Genomic DNA, 17,600 nt, shown 5'->3' on the forward strand with positions numbered 1-17,600 from the left:
ACAATGTGTATTTGAATGATAGGATGCATTGCCACAGAGTATTATTAACAAGAAAAATATATTTGAAGTCAAAAAGAGAATAGGCATATTCGTGAGGTTAGCTCCATCAGTGGCTATTAGACACTGTGAGCTGGATGCAGTTTCTGGCTCAGGAATATCTAAACCGTTGACTGCCTGAGCCCGGGGAAGGATCCCTCCACACGTGCCCCTTTTTTATGCTTCTTTTGACACCCATTTCTGGCCACTGTTGGAGACAGGAGATGAGCGATAGAGCTTGTGGTTTGAAGCGGTACAACATTTCATGTGTTTCTAACCAGGATAGATTTTGAACTTGTTTCCCAAAGAAAGGAAAGAAAATTTTAGCCTCTGCCATGTGAGATTTTGACCTTGTCTTCAAGATTTGAGTGTAGATCAGAATGAAGACAATCCAGCTATGTTAAGTATCTAATATATATTAATAAATAAAAAAACCTTGAGAACAGACAGAGGGAGCTTGGGCTCAGCATATGACATCATCCATTTCACTCGTCTGAGGAAGAGGCTCCTCTCTGCCACAGCGGAGGGACTGAAGGTGTCTCTGCAGGGAACAGTCCTCTCTAAGGCAGCTTTCGCTGGAGGTTTCTTTTCCTTGCTTCAGCCGAAGATCTCTTACCAGCACAGCACTGTGAGCTGTCTCTGGCCTATCTGGGAACGCTGGGGAAGGGAAGTGGACGTATCTTGGCAAGTGGAAGGAGTTCATTTCTCCTTCTGGGGAGGAGGGGAGGGAAGAGGTAGTTTTTCTAAATGTGCTTTTTTGGACACTTTTTCCCCTGTATTGCTGTGTTTCTTTTGCGAGTGTCCCTGTGAGCCATGTGCTGGGAGGGAAGCATGGGCAGGTGAGCTTCTCTGTTCCCCAAGGGTGGAGTAGGGCATGGAGAGCCTGTACGGGGCTCCCTGCTGAAATGCCCACTGCATAGATGACAGGCAGCAGCGTCCTGATGCCAGCGTACCAGATGACAGGGTGACAGGCAGCAGCGTCCTCCGTGTCGTCTCCAAGAGGAGATTCCTATCTCGGGCTGATTTTCCACCTCCTTGGGAGGAGCAGCCCAAGGGCAGGCACAGCTTGCTCATTGGCCTCTGCTGGGAGGGCAGAGCTGGAAGTGCCCGGTAGCTCAGCATGGTGTAGGTCTTCTCCTCCTACAACAGCCTGCCTGGGAAACTTTATCTCACTGCCTCCAGGCTTGAGAGCAGGGGATGAAAAATCCCAAGAGGAGCCAGAGGAATGGAAGCGAGGTGGCTGGGAGGGGACCAACCCAAACCAGCCCCATCAAGACAGGGGCTAAGGGCACAACGTATTGCTGGGGTGGGGGTGGGACTGAAACACAAGGGACGTGAGTGCCGAATTGAGGGGGAGAGGGATAGGATTAAGGTTTGGGAGCAGAATTTATTGCTGGGCAGGGAGTTGAGACAGTGGGATCTGCACAGAGTCGTGAGCACTTACCAGCCAGGCGAGTCAGGCTCAAAATATCTGCTGCTTCGCTGCCACCCAGAAACGAAGTGGCCACCCAAGATGGGGAAAGCACTTTGTAGCCCAGTCGGTTACTGTTTTCTGTGCTAAAACTGCCCGATGCAAAGGGCAAGTGGTTCAGAGGCAGGCAGCTGGTCACGCATCTGATGCATTTCCCCCACGGAGGTGGGGGGGGGTTGTAGCTTTTTGGAGATAAGTCTGCTTCCACTGACTTCACTGGGAGCTGTACCTTTGTGACCGGGGGAATTAGACTTGCCCTAGTATGTACGTTAGAAACACCCATCCTAGAGATCACACGGTTTGAGGGCTGAACCACAGAGCCCATTGCTTCCTTGGCACACATTCAGCTTCCAAAATCTCCTCCTCTCTCCCAAAACACCAACAACATCCCAGGAGCTGAACGAGGCGCTCGGGAGGAGTGAGAAAACCACCTTCTCCTTGGACCTGCCATGCCAAAAGCAAGATGCTAAGTCCCAGTTTATTACATTTATAGGGTAAAGAGGGGAATAATAACCCAGCCGGCAGGGCTGCGGCGTCAAAGCCAAAGAGGCAGCAGGCAGCACCTCTCTGCCTGCAAAGCGGCCGCCGACACCTGCGGCAGCAGCCGTGGGGCCGCAGGTCTCGGCTCTGCGAGTTATTTTCCCGTCTGAGGCCTTTGACTGGGACCAGATTTCAGGCAAGGCTGTTCAAATACAGCCCTCCCTTTGAAGAGGTTTATGAGTGGAGCGTTACAGGAGATATTCCAAAGGGAAAAACAATGAAAGGTGAGAGAAAAGGGAGCTGAATAAAAATACTCCGCATACCAAATCCTTCCAGCACAGTTTGCCACCTACTTAAAAAGGCACAGTTTTAAAATACACATTGGGTGTAAAAGCCAAAAACCTGGAGGAGACATAGGGAGGAGTGAGTCCAGCTCTGTTAATTCCAATACCAGATGAGGATGTATTTTCATACGGTCGCAGAAAGAGTGAGACACATGAAAGAGACTGCTTTGCTCCTTTTCTTTCAGGGTTACATACTATGTGGCAGATGTGTCAGTCTTTTAAAGCCCCTGCAAGTTTACCCATAAATGTCTAACATTTATGCAGCACCTGTTTTTCTCCCAAAATGTCACAGGACATTTTACAAGCTTTAGATTTATCATCTTTTCACCGTTGCAGCCATTGCTGAGGTGACACATGGTTCACATTTAACAGAACATAGCAACTCCACACATTATTTTAGGAAAGGGCTGAAGATTAACATTGCATCATGTGAAGATTCAGGAGTTAACAGTCAAGTAAGAGCTGGCTTCAGATTTTTAACGTCCGCAAACTGTCAAGACTTAAGTTTCACTGCAATCCCACTACCCTTCCAAAAGCACTTTCAGCTGCACACAACGCTGTAAACCAGGCTGTGCGAAAGCAAAATTATTCAACCCATATTCACTTTAATTCTGAGCCCTCTTACTTAACGTGAGATTTTGCACGCTCCTGTTTTGTTGCCCTGAAAATGCACAAGCGACTTCCACGCAGCATTTGCTTAGGCCACATTTTCCTTTTGCATTTGAGCTTAGCAGCAAATGACCTTGTGCATTTCTGCAGTGAGAGGGGAACAGAGCGGTGTGACTTATCTGACCAACCACCCGACTAATCAGCGCTGCTGCTTAGATAGGAAATAATGAGTATTTGCCCTGCACTATTCACAATCAGGCTAGAGAGCTTAAAAGAAATCATTAAAGACCTCTTTTGAATGCTACAAACGGCAACAAATAAATTCAGTCATATTCTGGGCATAAATTCGAGGCAACTGCAGTCAGCAAGTGGGAAAGAGAGACATTCATCAGCTTAATTATTTGTTGTGTGCTAATTGATCAGCATCCCTCTGCAGCGGGCAAGAAGCCAGGGCTGGCGCAGGGACGAGTGCCACCCAAGGAAGCAGGGACGCGCATCCTGCGGCGCCTGAGGGTGCAGCCGCGGGCAGGTGGGCTGCGCGGGGAGCCGGAGCCGGCGGCGGGGTTTGCAGTTGGGGCAGAGGACGGGGCTGCGCTGCTCACAGCTTGCCCCGTGCGTGACCCAGGAAGGCCATTGCCAGCCAACCTCCAAGGGAGAGAAAGTTTCTGTTGTGTATCTGGAGGGGATAAAGTCTTCCGTGAAGGACAAAGCAAAATCCCATCTCCTTTTAATCTTCCTACCCTCCTGACCCAGCACAGGTTGCCAGCTCCCTTCTGCCTGGCTGCTCTAGGAAGCTGCTTCTTGCTTTGTATCCTGCCACAGATCAAAGAAGATACAATTTTTTAAAACATTAAATACGTGACACTGCTAAAGTGAGAAAAATAAATAACCTGGGCATAACTGGCTGTCTCTGGGCTGGTGACCGCCTGCAAGGAACTCCTGGGGCATGCGATGTTGCAGGGAGAGAGGTTATGGCTATTTCTTTCTGATGCTTTTTGGGAGATCTTCTCTCCAGTCACTGTTCTCCTTCATTTCTTTTCTCTTCCACCTCCCTTTTACAAGTTTCCCCTGGACAAGGCTCTCTAGAAAGGCCTTGCAGAAATCAGAAATATCTCTCTTTAGGCTCTGGTTACATACTTTGTTCCAGACTTGGATTGCAGATTTGCTTAGTTGAAGATCCTGCAGCCTGGTCCCTGCAAATTTGAAGAGAATTTGCTGTTTTAAAATTCCCCCAACTTAAACCATTTGAAAAGGCAACCTTTTATCTGTCTTTCCTCTCTGCCTTTCCTTTTCATCACATAAGGAGTAAACCTACTGCTCCCGTGAGAAAAACCTGTCTCATTCAGTTATCACTCAGGTTTTCCCTCAACAGCTTTGCCCCATAGCACTTAGAAAAGAAAAGGAAAAATCATCCTGGCAAAAATTCCCATCTCAAATGCCGCCCCTTCAGCCTCTTGATATTTCTGTCCAACACCTTGGAGAGGAAAACCAGCAAGTGCCTCGGCGGAAAACAAATGAGGACTCGCAGTAGATAGAGGACCGTGTGGGATTCATCCAAAGCTTTGCTTATCTAAAAGATAGGCAAGTTATCAAAACCTCTTCAGAGACTTTATGGCCGAGAATTCAAGGGCTAAAGAAAGGAGCTTTGAACTGAGGGGCTGCTGCTGGCTCCAGCAGGGATTTCCAAAGACTGTCCCTGCCTCCCTGGAAAGGGGGGTCTGCTGCACTCCTACCCCTAAGAAAAAGAGAAATAACCACTTCTCAGTATTTTGGAGAAATAAGTGCCTTTTCCCAGCTCTCTAACTGCAGCACAGACCTGTCTTGGGGAATCTCAGGTCTCGCTCCATCAGCAGAACATGGTTTTGAGGCAGTTCGCGCAATTAGTGGCCTAAGTGACCACCCTGGCTGAGGAAATTCTGCTTATCCAGAAGAACTGATGTTTCTGCCATGATGCTGCTCCCAACAACTTGAATGTCCCCAGCTGGGTGTGTTTGTCAGCTCTATAATTAGCTGGCGAGATACAATGAATGGTGGGTGAGCAAGGAAGGATACAATGTGGAGTGTTGCTTCATGCCTCTGGAAGCGGCTGAGCGCTGCTGCGTGCTCCAAGCACGCTGGCTCACCCAGGTGTGTGGGTGAAATCACTTACCCATGAGCTGTTGGTCGCAGCCTCAGTGGCTAGCTGGTTGTCATGTGAGGAGCGTTTTTGGTCATGGTTGGTTAGGATGGGAGCTTATTTTGGGGCTCAGAGCTTGGTTTCGTAATTGTTCAGGGAGACTTTCCAGGCGGCGATAAATTAAAAGCAGTGATGGTAGCAGCACATGTTGCCTATCCTGAGAGAACGTTCTTGGCTTCAAGGGACGTGGGGCTTCCCACAACATACAGCATTCCCAGGGGATGTGCTAGTGGAGGGTGTTTGCTTTGCTATCTGACCTCACTTCATTAGCAAGTGTTACAAAAACCAGCGAACAAACCTTCCCTGCTCCACCGCCAGCTATTTGGCCTCTGGGTGGTCTGGCTCCTATTAAATCTTTGGTGATTATTTAGACTAATTACATTCACGTTTGCACAATCAGTAGCATGAGGGTAGGAAGTGCAGCTGATTTCTGAGCAACTGAGCTCCGTGTGGTTTGGCAAATGGGCTCTCTCGCTCCGCTCAGTGGGCAGGTGGGGATGTGGGGATCTGAGCGGGCAGGGCTTTCCTGGGGGTCCCTGCTGGCTTTGGGCCATCCTGCTTCCACCGGTTCTGGTGAGGCTGCTCCCCATTTATACCTGATGGAGAGAGAGGAGAATCTGTTGGGTTTAGTTGAGCTATGTCATGTTACACCAGGCTTGCTGGCTTCGATGGGGGAAAGCCCGATTTATGGCGGGGCAGCTGACAAAAATTCAAGCCTTTAAAACTGTATGTGCTGCATGGAGAGGAGGTTTCCTGCGAGTTTCATCTTCGCCTTTCCCAGGCCCTCTGGAGCCCTAGGTGTGAACCTGCATACCAGCCCCCAGAGTTAAAAGGGGGCTCACTCTTGTTCCGTTATCTCAAAACAGCCCTGGTGACCTAAATGCTAAAAACCACTGAGAAGACCCTTACAAGATGCATTTTTGTGCCACAAGGGCCTTGTCAGGGAACAAAATACTCCCCGGCGTTTGAGCTGCGAGGGTCTCAGGAGGCGCGGGGCTGCGACACTCAGCACGGCCTGCCACGCTTATCTCGACATGCCGCGTTCACCCGCAGAGGCTCTGTCTGCAGCAGGGCCTTCATATTTCTAGTTAGGCTTGTCTGGGAGATTTCGCAAACACTTCAGGGCTGAAATCTAACAACAGGCTGTTTCCCAACACTTTGCAACCCTCCTCCCCTGCTCCCCCCCCACCCGCCTCCAACCTGGGCCCTTCCCTGGGCCTGATTCCGCCTGCCCTGGTGCTGCTGTGAACCAGCCCCAAGTGCGCTGGATGGGAGGTACAGCCAGGTCAACCTGATACGAGCCTGTGCGAGGGATGAGCTCCAACCCTTTGCAGAACTGTTTCCCATCCCTCCCTGTACCTGTCTGGGATTTCTCCTGTCAACATTCCCACCAGTTCCCTATAGACTGGCCTTTCTCAGCAGGGATCTGTCTCGGAATGTCACCAGCCTTTTTAGATAGGTGCCGTGTAGCAAGGATTTGTGGCCTCTCACTCATTTCATGACCTGGATCCCACTTCTGCAGTGGTCTGTTGTATTGTTGTCTTTGTTCCCACAGTCGGGAGCATGGCATCAAGGACAAATGCCACCCTGTTTCCAAGAGGGAGCTTGGGTTTTATCCAGGGCTCATCGCCTAGCATGGGAGAGGATGCTTAGGGCTCCCATACCTTTGTGGAGAATGGAAGTGTGGGTTCATATGCTGCACAGCATGGGTGGTGAGTTGGTCGAGGTGGAGGTGTCTCAGATCTCCCATGCATTACACCCCAGATGTCCGTGCTAGCCTTCTGCCTAGCCCATAAGCTTACGCCTGCTGCAATTTCTCCTTTAGGTTCAGAGCATGGTGTGTCATGCAGTGCACGCTCCTGAGGTGACGGACGTGATTTAGGTTGTGTCTGTTTTCTCTTGAAGATAGATAGTCTGTGGTCCAGTGTGGTTCAGGTGTGACCCACATTCCCCTGAGTTCTGTCGATCCACACCGTGGCTCTGTTCTGCATCATCTCCAGGAGATGTGTGTGTGTGTAAGGTGTGCATTCTTCAGTTGTGCCTTTTTCAACCTATTTTAGTTAGTCTGAGGAGACAATATTCTGCACTACATCATCAAATGACCGAGCCAGGCCCTAGGCTTAATTTTTAGCTTTTTCTCCCTGCCCTCCTAGATATTAGCCAGGTTTTCTACAAGGGGAGATATATGTAGGGTGAATGCAGCACTTGGCGAGTGGAAGGAAGAAGAGCTGATTCTTTAAAACTGGCTTTACAATGGGTATATCTGGAAATTTCAGGGCAGGTCATATATTCTGTTAATGAGCTGGGCTTTCACAGGCCTATTTAAAAAGAAAAGAAGCAGTTAATCTTGGATTATGTATATCTGGGCTCCACACCTAAGTGGGCTATCATTCAGAAAAAGGTTCGGCATTTATTATTTCTAGCACATCCAGCAGCTTTATTCATGGCTCTGTACTCCAGAGGGCTATCACTGTATGAGCCCAAGGCAAAAGACAGTCCTTCTTCTGAGGGGTTTTATGGTTTCTCTGAGTTGGGTACTTTGACAGTCCTAGTAGATGCTATGTGTGGGTTTGATTCCCTAAATACCTGTGGAAATCAGGGCCTTGGGGAACTCAAATGTGTATTTGTTGTAGATGTTGTTTAAAGTGGAAACCCTGTATTACTGCTAAGTGTTTGGAGAATTTTGTCTTGTCTAATATGACTGTGGATGTGCTCATTACCCATAGAAATCTCTGCCTTTTCACATAATAGAAAACTGATCTCTGGAGCTCACTGCCATAAGACAAAACAATTCATCTGTCTGGACAATAGCGCTGTAAAAATCAAATTGCATAAAAAAAATCTGTAAGGGACATAAAGTGAATAAGGCTAATCTGATCAGGAAGAAATCCTCTTACACTCAGGCTACCCACTGCTGTGACTGCTGCTGAGCCATGAAACTGTCTGCTGTTGGGGCCATGGCTCTGCCCCAGAGAGAAAGCTTCTGCACTTCTGTCCATGACTGCTGTTAGGAGATGAGAGTTTCTAGAGGACAACACGCAGCAAGACATTTCTTCTCTAGTGGCTCCCTCTCCCCAGAAATTGGCTGCAATGTAGTAGCGATCTAGTCTCTTACGTGCACCTTTTGTTCAGGTTGCTCCAGTGCTGAGCGCCCACGTACAGTGACCTGTAAGAAAGCAAAGGGGAAAATGAGGGACTCACAAGGACAAATGGGAGGAGAGGGAATGAAGAAGGTAGATCACGGCAACATCAAACTCATGCCAGTTTGGGTTTCTAAGGCCATAATTTCAGCACAGCCCACAGAGTAGGTTAGGGGAACGTGAGCTGGTAGTTTGGAGACACAGTCGTGCAGGGCTTTCACACTTAGCTCTGATGTTCCCACAAATGAAATGGTAGCATTTATGGGATCTCTGTGCCTGCAACACATTTCACTGTCCCATTTATGCATGGACAGCAGCAGAGACAAAGTGCAGTAGGTTGTCACAGCTAATTTCAGCCACTTTACTGAAATGCCTGAGTTAGGTGTGTGGTTGTCCTGTGTTCAATGCAAAATGTGTATCCACCTTCTCTGTGAGCCTGTCTCTTTCCTTTGAATGCAGGGGCCACTTAATTGCCTTTGTTAAACTGTTACAGACAAACAGAGGAAAAAGCTTGATCAAGACAAATGAAAGAATCAGGTTCCCAGGTCTCGCCTCCAACCAGTAGCTTTGTTGTACAACAGGGAGGATTTTTTAAGTCAAAATCATTGCCAAATCCAGATTGAGCTGAATGATTCAGAATAAAACATAAAAATAGGGGAAAACTCCAGACATATTTAAATGTTTTGTTTGAGCATTTTCTAAGTGAAAAAAAGTTTTTATTTCAAGACATAACTTTTGCTCTGAAACAGTCTTTTTTATTTGTATGTCTTGGAGGGAAAGGTCAAACCTGAACTGTAGCAGATAATCTAAACCAAAATGTTTCCTTCTACGCTGAACAAAAAAAGTCAATTTTGTTTCATGTATCTTTTCTTTTTCCCTTTCCAGTATTTTAATTCAGTCATTAAACAATCCCTTCTCAGCCTCCTCCCTAAACCCCATTGTTTGCAGATGTCTCTGTCTTCCTATCTAAGGAATATTCATAACACTGTGATATGAGACAGTCCTGCTCTGGCTGGCTTCTGTTGGATCAAGTGACCCTTAAGCTCCTATTGTTTTCTGTAGTTTATAAACTTCTTTAGTTTCCAGTTATTTGAATTCATTTGCTTTTAACTTTTTGGACTATCTCTTCTCTTTGCAACCTCCGCGTTTGCACAATTGTAGATTCAGATTATTCACTAGTTGGTTATTTAGCTTGTAAATCACCAAGGCCACGGCTTGATGAAGAGTCATCACCCTATTCTACCTGGAGGGTCAGGTCTTCTGGGAATGAAGTCAAAAGCAAGGGGAGGAGGCTCTCTAAACCCTGATTTGGTGATGAGCATTGGCTATTTAATGTCTCTGTCAGCATGTCCCTGCCTTAGGCTCCTCAGTTGTGAAATAAAGATCCACTCCTCTCCATCCCATTCCTCTGTGTGTCAGGAGAAAGGCATGCTAGAGATGGACATGCAGGGACATGTATGGAAGGTCTAGGTGGAAATGACAGTTACGTGTTCATGCACAGTGCTTGGTCCACATTCCTAGATGTGCTGTTGATGATACATAGGGAACAGGCAAGACATAGTCTTCATAGCCTGGAGAAAAGTGTTTATGAAAGAGAGAGCAAACATGTGGCAGCGAAGCCAAGGGAAGCAGACGGAACGCGTGCGTGCAGCCCTCACCGGAAAGGTTGGAACAGGTTGTGGCACTGTATTGGAAGGAGCGTAAAGGAGGGGAATGAGGTCATTCGCTCAGTTTGTGCAGATGGGAGAAATTCTTGGGAAATCACTTCAGGGCAAGCGAGATACTGTTCCACCATCCCCCCCCCCCCCCCCCTTTTCTTTATGTAAATACCATGATGCCATAGGCCAAAATCAACTTCCACTAGCCAGGCACTGCAAGCTATTGTTTCAGCTTCTTCCCATGCTTCTCCAGAAGGATCACGGAGAGATGACAGATCATGCACGTAGCAGTCTCTTACTTGCATTCCTTTGCTGTTCCTCAGTGCCCGTTAGCTGCATCTCTTGACCTTAAATACAACAGATATTTAGAGAAGTCTCTCTGCTGAATTACAGCTTCACTGATCTGCTAGGTAGTGTTTGGTTCAGTTCCTGCCCTGAGGAATTGAAACCAAGAACATTCATAATTAAGTGCACAAATGGACTTAGGCACGGCAGCAGCACTCAAGCCATAGGGCCCTACTGCAAAGTGGTACCCTACAGAGGGGAGATTATGGCCCAGGAGTAGGGTTCACCAAAACCCCCAAGCTGAAGGTGTGCTACGGGAAGACTGGAGTTGGGACCTGCTGGACCCAGTCGTGTTTGGTGATGATTGGAGTTGGTCATGAGAGATGAGGGTTTTGTAACTTTGCTGTCATTTAGTGTTTGTAGCCTTTGGGGTAAGGATAGCTTTTCAGAAGAGGTTGGCAGTGTAATGTGATCCAAGCATTGCGGTAAGTACCCCCAAAAGCCCCAGAATTGCCTGAGAGGTACATGTCTCCCCAGCCAGCTATGTTCATGTGCCTGATGTGAACTGTTAAGGGAGTATCTGCCGCCTAGTAACTGCGTGAGTTGAACAGGTTCTTCTTTACACTTTTCACAGCCTCTCTTATGGACAGATAGCTCACCTGAGGCCTCAGTACACCACCAACTCAGCACTAAAATAAATCACTGTAAACAAAAAAACAGCTGAAGACTGAAGCTGATCTCTGAAGATATCACTCCAGAGGTCTCGTTTGTTCTCCAGGGTGCTGTAGGTGTGTACCCTCCTTCATGTCTTTGTGTCTTTGGTTTCCTTCCCCAGGTTACTCCCTTCCCTATGTCCTGTGACCTACAAGGAGAGTGTGCTTGCCGGGACCCCAACGCCCAAGAGCACAATCAGAAAGACCTCCGCGGCTTCAGTCTTGGGTAATGCCAAGTGACATGGAATGGAGGACCACACTGCTCAAGGCAGGCTAGGAGAGACACCACATCCCTTTTGGTATCGTTTTTAACATTTAGCTGCTCAACTGGATGGCATTTCTGCACCAGGGACCCTTAGAATTCAACCAGTCTGCCTTTAATTTTTGTCCAAGGAGAACTCAAAGTAGGGGTTTATGTATTAACTATATCTTAAATAGTGATGACAAGAAACAAACAACCAAGAGTCAAGTTGAGAAGACTTTCATGTATCAAAACAGCATGTTATGCCCACCTAATTTGAACAGTTCATATCTAGATTCAAGGCGAGAAACAAGCTATTTATGTACACATATTTATAGAAGTAAGTAGAGAAAGAGAGAAAGAGTGAGAGATTATAATCAACGCAAAAACACTTTCCCCTCTCCAGCACTCACAACTCAGACCGTTCATGGAAGAGGCTGTGCTCTTGGAGGACTCCAAGCTGAGCCTTTTCTGATGCTGAATGCCAAGGTATCGCATGCTCGGGGCACTGAGATTGGGGTGGGATCTCCACAGGGCTGTACGTCTTGGCAAGTGACTTGCCAGACACCCAGCCAGCTTGAGACGTGGGATGCATCTGCTCCTCACAGGAACACTACTTCCAGCCAGGGAGCTCAGCAGACTGCAGTGGCCTTTCTGTACAGCTCCTCCTTCTCCCCCTGCTCTCAAAAAGCCAACAAAAAGCCCCCTTGTAGCCTGCCTGGAAGCTGCAGGGCTGCTGGGACATTTCTGTGTGGAGGTGGGCAGGTGGTCCCATGGTGGAGTCAGGGAGTGGGGAGTCTAAGGACTGGCATCGAGGAATGTGGATGATTGCTTCTGAGGAGCAGAGAGGGTAACTCGCCCCCGCACTTGTCATTTGAGCATGTCTGCTGCTGCTACTCCTGCTGCTATGTCCCATACAACTCGTTTCCTTACTGTGTCAGGACAGGGTGAAAACAACCCCATGCAACCAAACAGTCTGCCTTAAAGCTTACCTACAACCTGCCTTTCAAACCCTCTGGTCTCTTCCTCAGCATTGGGGCAAGAAAACAGGACACCAGCCAGCCAAAGGAATCTGCTTTCTGGTCTCCACCCAGCCAAGAGGTTCTCTAGACCTCCTCCACCCCTCTCTTACGGTCATATGTATCAAACAACTGCTTCATGCTCCTGTTTTCTCAGGAGAAGGGAAGAGGAGGAGGAGGAGGCACATGCTATGGGGAAAGGATCGCAAGAGACAGTATTAGAATTTTGGCCATATTTGTCAGTATTAAGCTGCCAGGCCAGTGGGTTGGACACCTTTGATAGACCAGGAGCTTAGCTGCTTGTAATCTTCCAGAAGGAAGGGCATTAGCTGCAGCAGACCTCATACTTCCCTGTTGTATAGCTCCATCCTCCTGTTTCAGCCCAGGGGGGCACATGTTGTGCCAGACCCTTGGGGACTCATTTCATCATAGGGTTCATCATGTTGAGTCACTGAGGTGCCCAGTGCATCTCGTGCTGCTGCTACAATCCATCCCATGTAAATCCCAGTGCGGCTTGGGTTTGTCCCCTGCTTCAGGCTCCTGCTAGGAAGAACACACATCCAAAAGAGCGTCCTTCCAAGCATTAAGTCTGTCTGTTCCTTGGGACTCTCCTGACTTGTACAATCTACTGGGTAAAGACAAGTTGGAAAGATTTTTTCCTACTCCTGCTTGATTGAACATTTAGGCACTGGAGCAAGGCAGAAGGGTAAGGGCAGGGGGCGGGGGGGTCTTTTAGCTCATGGAGATGGATGTAAAAATGGGTAGGAGAACTAGAAATGGAAAACTGACAGAGTTATAGGTGCAAGGAGCCAGGCTCTTGTCACCCATGGTTGGGGTTGTTTCTGTTGGAATAAACCAGAGATGAATCTCAAGAACTAAAATTTAGAGGCCTGGAGAGGTTATTGTCATAAGAAGGTGAGGAGCTTTCTGTTGTGAAGCTCCTAGTTATTCCCGGAGAAGGCCTCGCCATGGAAGCTGTGCAGATGGCTCTGCCCTCACTGTGCCCAGGGGTACAGGAAAGGGAGGCGCAGCCTTCCATGGAGTCAGGCTGAACATCCTCCAGTGTGGAGAACATTGGCAAAAACTGGGCCTGGGCAAAACTTCCACTTTTGCCTCTTGCCACCTAATTAACAATGGAAGTAAATAATTGTGAAAAGGTTGCTTCCTTCAGGTCCCTTTGTCCTCCTCTTTTGTGTTGGCAGTTTGTTCATGGGCCATCTAGCCCATCAGAAGAGCTCACAATCTCAAAAGCCTTTCAGACTGCCAACATATCATGTCCTCAATGCCTGGGGCATCTTGGCATGATCTCCCCCCTCCACCCCACCTGGGTTTCACACTAGCAGGGAGCCCCAGTTCAGGTCCTGCATGCATCCTGATGGCAGCTCAATTTGCAAAATCCCCTTCTCAGTTGAGCGGCTCAGCGTGGAGATTTTCCATCTGCTTTTCCCACACATTGCCCAGGAGAGACAGGTCTGTATAACCATTATTGCCACTTGCTGCTGTGAGCTCCCAGGAGCTCAGGGCCTGCTGAGCTCCTCTGCCCGGCCAGGGCCAGCTCGTCGAGCTGGAGACCTTCTCAGCTCAAGGGAGACGGCGGCCTCTTGCCAGCACAGCCTCACACCTCAGCTTCACTCCTGCAGTCCGGGGGTACCCCAGTTCCCTTTCTCACAGGCAGGCTTTCCATGCTGCTATTTGATCTTTTTTCCCAACTGCTGTGTTGGCACTGTCCATCTTCTCCAATGAGGCTGACAGAACCAGGAGCAGAAGAAGTTCTGCTCTGAGTCATGTTAAATCCAATGGCTTTTTTTTTTTTCCATTGGGAAAAGATTGCATTGGGGCAAAGCTTTGCCCTCTGCGTTTCAGGTGCTGTACCGTGCTCCCAAGGAGGTGCAGAGAGGGGAGCTGTGGGGCACAGACACCTGCCCAGCTCCTGTCCCCTGTGCCCCCACCCTGGGGCAAGGCCAGCTGGATGGCCTTGCAGTATCTACCACTGTAAGGGCCTTGAATGCCCAATGGAGTCCCTAGGAAAGACCCTTCATGACTGTGATGGCCACTGGGTGGGAGGTGAGAGGGATATTACCCACCACCTCCACCCACCAAGCCAGTGATGTAGGACAACATCAAACAAGAAGCTTGGGGGATCAGGAGAGGGTGCCCATGCTGATGGAATTTAGCTGCTCATAAAGTCCAGGTCACAGTAGTGCCAAGATCTTCTCTGTCACAGATAGTGAGCCAAGGCTGCACCCTACCTGGGGCCACCAGCCAGCCTTCTGGCTATAGGTGGTGTCCATGGCCAGTGGGAGGGAAAGCTGGAGCAGAAAGCAGTGAATGGTGCATGGTGGGGTGGGAAACTCCTATCAGCTGCTACCCCTCTCCCTCCCCACCCTCTCGCAGACAGGCTGAGCTGGTGTCCTCCTGCTTTTCTTGCATCTTCCGCTGTCCCCCCCCAGGCTGAGAAAGGAGGATGGCACCAGAGGACTCTTGGAGTCGGGTTCCAGCTACCTCCCTTCCGGTTTCGGTTTCACTTGGTTGTAACTGTCGGTTTGTTCTAGGTTTTACCTGTGTTTAAGAAAAAAAAAAAAAAAAGAAAAAAAAAAAGAGAAAGAAAAAAGAAAACCCAATAGCCAACAAAAGTTTCTTGCTGCAACTGATTCAAGTGGGGGAAAAAAATAACAACAAGTGAGGCTTTACTGAGAGGAAAAAAAGAAAAAAAAAAACAAAACCCACAAAAAAAAGGAGAAAAGAAAACCTACATAATCCAAATTCAAGAAGAGCAATGCCTATTTATGTGTGTTTGAAAGGAAAACACTGTTTCTGCCAGCTGAGCAGAGAGCTAGATACTTAAGTGTAGATTTCCCTAGAAGCACCGTGAGGTTTTATAACATTGTCTGGTTTTGTTTTCCTTGTGCTTTGTGATAAGTCCAGGAACTAAGGCTAACATATTTTTTCCCCTGGTATATTGTTGTTTGAGGGGGGAGGGGGGCGGAGTTTATTATTATTTTTTTCCAGATTATTTTTCTAAGTGTGTATTTGTGCTTATTTTTACACTATCCAACTGTACATATGCATTTAACCATTTAAGTATTTCACTGTGCTCTAATTACTGCACTCAGAAGCACTGCACAGTCTGAATCCCGAAGAGCTGCGAGAGACTGGGAGTGAGGGGGGAAGGAGAAAGCTGCTACGTGAGCAGACAGGTGATTCCCGTGAGTGGGAAGCGGGGTGCCGACCGTCCCCTTCCCGCACTCCAGCCCATCGTTTCCATTCGAGGCCAAGCTAGAAGACAGGAGGGGATGGGGTTAACTCAGCCGAGGCTGGGATGCTCAAAGGTGTTTCAGAGCTGGCGATTTGGCCTTTGAACTTTTTTGAATGCCGTAGAAAATCCCAGCCTCTCAGCAGCGTCTTGCCCTCCCCTGCCCGATCCCTGGATGTCCCAGTGCGAGTTAATGGGCATGTTCGTATCACTGGGGGAGGACCATATGCCCGGCTTAGATATGCTCTTGAGATCTTCATGATTGTGGGCCCCATTTTGGTCTCAGTGGTGCAACTGAGCTGATTTGCTTTGTGTTTCTTCCACGTCATCCCATCCTCTGGGGAAAGCCATCTCCCTGCCGGGGATGCGGAAGCGCCCCTGCCTCCAGCTGACCTCATGTGTTGGGCACGCTGGAGCCCCCGGACAGTCCCCTTTCCACTGGAGGACCTTGACCACTGAGTTCAGTGGGAGCATGATCAAAACATCAGCAGGAGCAGGTCCAGGTGGCCCAAGATGTATTTCCTTGGAGCTACTGTCGATTTGGGCAATAGGGGTTTGGTGTTGGGCTGTTCCTGCCACCCGAGGAACCGGTGTTCAAAATCCCCCTCATTTTAGCAGGAGCAAAGTGGGCCTTAACGTTTTGTTTCTGTCTTAGTTTGGCGATGTGAATTTTCCCCTTTTCGCCTGATCTACACATCCAAGATCCATTAAGAGTAATAGTCGCTTCCTCTGAGGCCAGAAACAAGAGCTTGAGTTGGCTTCAGGTGTTAGATGAGGAGTCTTGGTGCTATTTGTTGGTGGTGTTAGTCCTGTTAGGTCGAGATGCGGAGCTAATGAGTCCAAGTTGTCTTTGGTTCCCGTTCTGGTTTGGTTTGGTCTTTTGGTTTTTCATTCGTTGGGTGAGGCAACAATTCAGCCTCCAGTTTCCATCTTCTGAGTGCAAAGAACCAGGGCTTTAACGAAACATTTCACCAGCAATTAAAGAGGGAATTGGAACCATTGCGGAGTTTGCATTGTACGGCCTCTGTAATTACTTACCTGTCTGCAGATGATAGGCTGAATTTTGCTCCCATCAAGTCAACAGGGGTTTTTGTTGTTGTTGTTGACTTCACTGGGAGCAGGATTGAGCCGTACTATATATATAAATATATATATAAATATATATATGATATATATATAATATTATATGTGTAATATTATATATATATATCAGTGTAATATTTACAAATAAAACTGTGATCTCGTCTAGAGAAAAATGTATTCATATTACCAACTGCTCTTCCATATTTATGTATCATATTGTATCTTTTTATTATTGTTATAATTATTATGATTATTACGGTTATTATTATTATTATTATGGAATCTTTCTTGGCACCTTTTGGAAGCCACGTCAACCAATACTCCAATGAAGTGCTGAGGATCTATTTTCACAAGAATTCTACTGGTCTACTGTATAAAAGAGAAAAGAAAAAAAAAAAAAAGAAACAAGCAAAATACAGTTCAACCCTTAATTCTGTACCTCACGCCTGTACGTTTGCTGCTCCGATTTTGGGTTTTATTTTGCGTTCGTTTGTTTTTAACGGATCTAATTTAAGTCTCCAAGCAATATATAAAGATGTAAATAGTAAAGCTTATTTATTAAGATTGTCATCTTTTTTAATTTATATTTACACAATTGTTCATCTAATTTATTTTTTTTTTCAATACAGTTTTTAACAGTTGTCCTTTTTTGGTTCATGATGTTTTTTAAATCATTTTCACAGAATTTCTTTATACAGGTTTTTCTCTTTCTTTTAATAAGCAACAACTTCCTCTGGTCTTTCAAAAACAGGTCATGTTTCACTCAAAAACAGTTATGTCAGATTCATCAGAAATATTTTGCCATTGTTGATTCCTATACCCTAAAGTTCTATATTATATAAATATATAATACCTTGTATGCTTAAATATTTAACTGTGTGATTTTGTATATATCTTCATACACATGCTCACACACATATGAGGGTTAATGTCCCCAGATGTTGGGAGAAGAGAGAATCAGAAACACAAACAATATAAGCTTGTATTAAAGAGTTCTGAACTGGACTGTTTGCTCTTGCCGCGTCTCCTTTGCTTTCGGTCGAGCCGGCCCCGAGCGTCGCCGGGACCCTGGGGGGGTGAGCGCGGCTGCAA

At 47.4% G+C, this 17,600-nt stretch overlaps 1 protein-coding gene across 3 annotated transcripts in view; it reads left to right on the plus strand.

The window, feature by feature from the left end:
• PAPPA (pappalysin 1) overlaps nt 1–17,513 on the plus strand; it is a 254,468-nt gene extending 236,955 nt beyond the window's left edge. For 2 of the 3 annotated variants that reach the window (XM_075519671.1, XM_075519669.1), the window contains exons 22-23: nt 11,035–11,138; nt 11,560–17,513. In XM_075519671.1, the coding sequence (XP_075375786.1) occupies nt 11,035–11,138; nt 11,560–11,617 (162 nt within the window). In that variant the 3' untranslated portion in view covers nt 11,618–17,513. Of the gene's footprint in view, nt 1–11,034 lie in introns of all 3 variants that reach the window. The other variant, XM_075519670.1, reaches the window with a different exon arrangement.
• Nucleotides 17,514–17,600: the final 87 nt, after the last annotated feature.

Source organism: Mycteria americana, chromosome 17, assembly GCF_035582795.1.
Source record: "Mycteria americana isolate JAX WOST 10 ecotype Jacksonville Zoo and Gardens chromosome 17, USCA_MyAme_1.0, whole genome shotgun sequence".
Taxonomy (NCBI): Eukaryota; Metazoa; Chordata; class Aves; order Ciconiiformes; family Ciconiidae; genus Mycteria; species Mycteria americana.